This window comes from Trachymyrmex septentrionalis, unplaced genomic scaffold (assembly GCF_001594115.1).
Source record: "Trachymyrmex septentrionalis isolate Tsep2-gDNA-1 unplaced genomic scaffold, Tsep1.0 scaffold158, whole genome shotgun sequence".
Taxonomy (NCBI): Eukaryota; Metazoa; Arthropoda; class Insecta; order Hymenoptera; family Formicidae; genus Trachymyrmex; species Trachymyrmex septentrionalis.
The window spans coordinates 152,408-157,734 of NW_017304736.1; the positions used below are offsets into that span (position 1 = coordinate 152,408).

Below are 5,327 nucleotides of genomic sequence, written 5' to 3' on the forward strand. Positions count from 1 at the left end.
TAAGAAAATCAATATTTAAGACTTAATTACAAGCTGTTAGATGTTAGAAATTAAACATTTATATATCGGAAATTCTGTCTAATATGAGTACCTCGAAAGAAAAATTGTATCACGTAGAATAAGAGATAGAGCAATCTCGGACAATTGCGGAGTCAGAGTTCATGTTTCTATATTTGCAGCTGCATCATGACGCGGAAAAAACCAGAGAAGAAATATTGTCCTTGATCGCACACCACGTCACCGCCGTGAATTATATCTATAGGGACACGAAATTCGATGGCAGGACGGAGCACAGAAACATCAAGTTCGAGGTTCAACGAATAAAGGTAACGGTCGAAAATAACATACGTCAATGTGTGAATATCCGTCAATGTATGAATTCATTAAACTAACACACTTGCTATATCTGATAACAGATCGATGACGAGACGGCGTGCACGCCTCAACAGCCGTACAGCGAACCCAATCCCTTCTGTTTAGAGAACATCGACGTTAGCAACTTCCTCAATCTCCATTCTCTCTCGAATCATGAGGACTTTTGTCTCGCCTACGTTTTTACTTACAGGTAAGCGAAGTAACGAAATACTACGGAATATAGCGTATTCCGTATCGATTTGAGGCTTCTTTATAAACGTTATTTCTATGTCGACAGGGATTTTACCGGTGGTACACTCGGACTCGCCTGGGTTGCTTCCGCGTCCGGCGCGTCCGGCGGTATCTGTGAGAAGTTCAAGACTTATACCGAAACTGTGTCCGGTCTATATCAATCCACTAAGAGATCCCTCAATACTGGTATCATAACTTTCGTGAATTACAACAGCCGTGTACCGCCTAAAGTATCGCAACTGACTCTGGCGCATGAGATAGGTCATAACTTCGGATCACCGGTAAGCCGGCAAAAAAAAAAAATGTTTTCTCGTAGACGTACGTGTTTAATCTGTCCGGAGCGCAGAGATAACGATCACCTTTTTTTCCAGCACGATTTTCCGCCGGAATGCAGACCAGGAGGCTTGGATGGTAATTACATTATGTTCGCCTCGGCGACGAGCGGAAATCGACCGAACAACAGCAAGTTTTCAAAGTGCAGCATTGGCAATATCAGCAACGTCCTAGATGCTATCGAGGATAATAAGAAGAGGAACTGTTTCACTGGTATTTTTACATCACATTTTCCCTTCACGCTACAGCAATCTTCAGAACAGATTAAACGAATAATAGACAGAAACGTTGCTTCTAATATTTCTACTTGTCTGATGAAACTTATTGCATTTATTATATTTACAGGAGCGTTTTGCGGGAATAAAATTGTCGAGGCTGGCGAGGAGTGTGATTGCGGATACGATGACGACGAGTGCGTGGACAAGTGCTGCTATCCTAGACAGGTGTCTGAGCTGGATAAGATTAAGAACGACACGGCGAAAGGTTGCAATAGAAAATATGGGACACAATGCAGGTATTGTAATACGTGCAAGCAAAATGTAATACGTGCAAGCAAATGACAATGCCCCGATTCATTTCCTCATAAATGTAATTATGCGTTTGCAGTCCTAGTCAAGGACCCTGTTGTTCGAGTGAAACGTGCCAGTTTGTGCCCCTCTCTCATCGAATCCAATGTAGAGCCGAATCAGACTGTAGTTACAATTCTACATGCAGTGGGAGGTCCTCCGAATGCCCAGCGCCGCTACCGAAAGCCAACAAGACTAGATGCAATGAGGGCACTCAAGTAATCACGATCTGTTATTCTGTGAATTGTACGATTTAGCCAACCATTGACGCTGATTTCAATAACGCGTTATTTACAGTTATGCATCAATGGGGAATGCACAGGATCTATTTGTCTGGAGTGGAATCTGACGGAGTGCTTTTTAACGAGCAGCATCATACCAAACATCGATAAGCGAAAACTGTGCGAATTAGCCTGTCAAAATGGAACTGATGCATCAACATGTCGCGGGACAAGCGAGTTTGCGCACATGGTGGGATTGCCCGAGGGTGGAATGAGTCTTAGACCTGGTTCACCTTGCGATAATTTTCAGGTAAATTATTAACCTTTATGTACAGATGAAATAAAATTAATAGATATATGGGCGTATACGGATTATTAATTTTTTTTAAAAGTTACATTATATATTTTTTAAAAGTTAAGTTATATTTATAAATTTTTATTTTTTTTCTTCAGGGTTACTGCGATGTTTTCTTAAAATGCCGAGCTGTCGATACGGAAGGACCGCTTGCGAGATTGAAAAACTTGTTGTTCAATAAAGAAACGTTATCGTCGGTAGCACAATGGATAACTGTATGCATAAACATTTTCTCGTAACTCTTATTTCTGTATTATCTATTTTCTATTTTATGACGTTATTTATTATTTCAGGAATTTTGGTGGGCAGTATTATTAATGGGTATAGCTTTCATCATTTTCATGGGACTGTTTATCAAGTGTTGCGCAGTGCACATTCCTTCCACTAATCCTAAAAAGCCGCCTGCGAGGCGCATCAGTGATACATTGACAAGACCGATGAATACTCTTAGAAGAATGGTAAGAACATATGAATTACATTTACATACAAAAGTTTGCTCGTATTATTGTTTGAAGTAAGAAATATTTCATCTTGTTCAACGTTTTAATGTAGATGTTTGTCATTTTTAGCGACATCCGCACGCTGGTGGTGGACCTGGGCCAAGAAGTATACCTCCGAGACCAAGTCAAGGTGGTCACGGAACACGTGGACCCTCTCATGGATATGGAGAGGGTAGAGGTGCTCAATATTATCCAAAAGGTAAATTAGCATTAAGTCTCATCTATACATTTCTCGTTGCTTGAGTTTAGTTCCTATGCTTAAACACCAATCAGCATTGCATACATCGTAAAAATACGTATAATCTAGTGTGAAAGAAAGGATTGTTAATGCGGATTAAACTCAAGCTAACGTTGTTCGCGTTTTCTCGTCCTTGTGTGACCCGCAACTACATCAATGTCTTTTCCTGTTTGCATCTTCCTCGCATTGACGCGCATCTATGACTACCCGATACTATCGTTCTATGATCTGCAGAGGTGAGCCTGGGGCCTATATTCTTACGCTTAATAGGAGCAAATTCATAAATGTCAATATCATTGTCGTTAATGTAAAATGTAGTTTTAAACTCATTGCTATTTAGAAAAATTAAAATATTGACGTATTCTTGTATTTGCTCCTAGCTCATTGTTCATGGCATTGCATTGGATGCTAGCGAAATACTTTTTCTTTCCCAATGTCGAAGCCGAGCTCCTCCTTTCTGATTTTGCATCATCGACTGATTGATTCTGAATTATGACTTTCCAGAATAATATTATTAGCTATATTAAGTATATATTAAGTAGAAAGAGAGAAATAGCACGCGAAGGATATGCAGAAAGAGTGGAGATTGCGGCGACTGTTTCCCTATTGTCATATTTTATTTGGCTGTTGTACACAGTGGCAGCAATCCTCTATCCTCGCATACCCGCGGTGTTACTTTTGGTTGTGTTTCATTTCATTGTCGAACATTTTTCTAAACTTTAAGCAGGATATCGCTCGGTTCCCACAGCTAGTGCGCCACCAAGTAGCGGGTCAGCAGACAATTACGGCCGTTCCAATCACCCAGAACTGTATGCCGGCGCCTATTCGGGCTCCGGGGGAGGGGGGAGGAGCGCAGCATATGAGATGAGGCATCACAACAAGGTGTGACGATCCTAGGACGTCGTCACGGACGAGGACCACCAATCGCGGCGTTGCACCACGAGCCGTTGTGTAGAAGGATTGCCAAATGGGAAGAAAACCGATCCACTCTCCAAGGGATGCGACGATGTCTCTTAACCGAGGTCGAAGCAATAATGACGAGCAGTTACAATGATCGAACAGATTGAGAGGTCCAGCGATATGCTCTTTTACCTGAGTTGCATAGAATTCGCGTGAAGAGCCGCGCGTAGATACAAAGAAAGTATGTATTTATGATCAAATCGATCTCTCATTTTGTATCGGTTTGGTAGACGTAATTTCGTGGAAATGTAAACGAACGACGACTCGGAAGATTGATTTGACCGGAGCCACGATAATAAAATAATGGAGTATATAGCGAAAATCGTGAGCACCGAGAATTTTATATATGTAATCTTTTTTATGTAGCACCAATACGATCTTTCGCGTCGCCGTTTAAAGAACTCGTCGTATGATCAAATTTTAGAATGGCTTCGCCAGTGAAGGTGATATTGTTATATGATCAAAGTAATTTAAATCGATCCAACGTGTGATTCATTTTGCTTTAGTGATCGACGCTGTATTCGCAAAGCGACGAACGCGGCAATGTTAAGAAAAAAACGTCACATCTTCACCATTACGAAGATTTAAAGCCAAGATCGTACGGTCTTTGTGTGACGGCGTCCTTCGAGATGTCGATACTTGTGCATGTCGCTCTCGAAAGTTAGATTAGTGGAAAATCTCTAAAATCCTGTTTGTTAGAGATTAAAATTTAGTGGGAAATTGGCAATAAGACAATATATGTATGTCCTTTGGTAAACGGCGCATACTTATGTGTTTTCCAAAGGCAACTATTCTATTCTTATTCCGTTTATCGACAAGTATAAAGTGAAAAATCTTTTCTTTTTATTAGATCAGAATGTTATAAAACGATAAATAATTTTATTTTATTTTAAAACTTGATACAGCAGATATACAAGATTCTTGCAATATGGGCAAGAAAATTGAGACTGTCGTGTATAAAGTATCATCATTCATATGCATTGTCTTTTTTTTATCTACAATTTTAATAACTAAAATATTTTTTAAATGGCTTTCTGGAGCGAAATGGCACCTTACCATTACCAAATCACATCACAGGTCATTTACTTGATCTCTGTACCATTGTAGAATAATAATTAATGATATGTATTATTCTTATACTAATTTGTATTAGCCAATTTTAAAGCGAAGTTATGCGAGATTACGAAGGATATAAGAGCAGCAACAACAAAATGATGGGTTTCTATAGCGATATTCCATTAATTATTATACATGATTGAAGATGATATTATTATTAAGCTATGCTGATTATTATTATTAATTAGTTATATCTTGCAGTTGATAATTTATCTCCGCCTATATTGCGAATGTTATAAGTTAATATTTAATTAAAAACGAGTTTTATAACATGCTATATTAAGTCGGGGGCTGCACCGTAAACACGCAGTTATGCGTATAGCGGACCAAAGATGAGCCCTCTTATCGAAACGTGCGAACATGTTATATTATATAATATATATATATATATAAATAAATAAATATATATATACACATATATATATATATATA

The 5,327-nt window shown here is 39.0% G+C and overlaps 1 protein-coding gene across 2 annotated transcripts in view; it reads left to right on the plus strand.

The window, feature by feature from the left end:
- LOC108745904 (disintegrin and metalloproteinase domain-containing protein 10) overlaps positions 1-5,249 on the plus strand; it is a 128,801-nt gene extending 123,552 nt beyond the window's left edge. The window contains exons 5-15 of one of the 2 annotated variants that reach the window (XM_018482327.1): positions 180-326; positions 417-565; positions 653-887; positions 978-1,152; positions 1,285-1,453; positions 1,546-1,723; positions 1,803-2,036; positions 2,180-2,296; positions 2,375-2,539; positions 2,651-2,780; positions 3,547-5,249. In XM_018482327.1, coding sequence (XP_018337829.1) covers positions 180-326; positions 417-565; positions 653-887; positions 978-1,152; positions 1,285-1,453; positions 1,546-1,723; positions 1,803-2,036; positions 2,180-2,296; positions 2,375-2,539; positions 2,651-2,780; positions 3,547-3,707 — 1,860 coding nt within the window. In that variant the 3' untranslated portion in view covers positions 3,708-5,249. The remainder of the gene's footprint in view (positions 1-179; positions 327-416; positions 566-652; positions 888-977; positions 1,153-1,284; positions 1,454-1,545; positions 1,724-1,802; positions 2,037-2,179; positions 2,297-2,374; positions 2,540-2,650; positions 2,781-3,546) is intronic. The other variant, XM_018482328.1, reaches the window with a different exon arrangement.
- Positions 5,250-5,327: the final 78 nt, after the last annotated feature.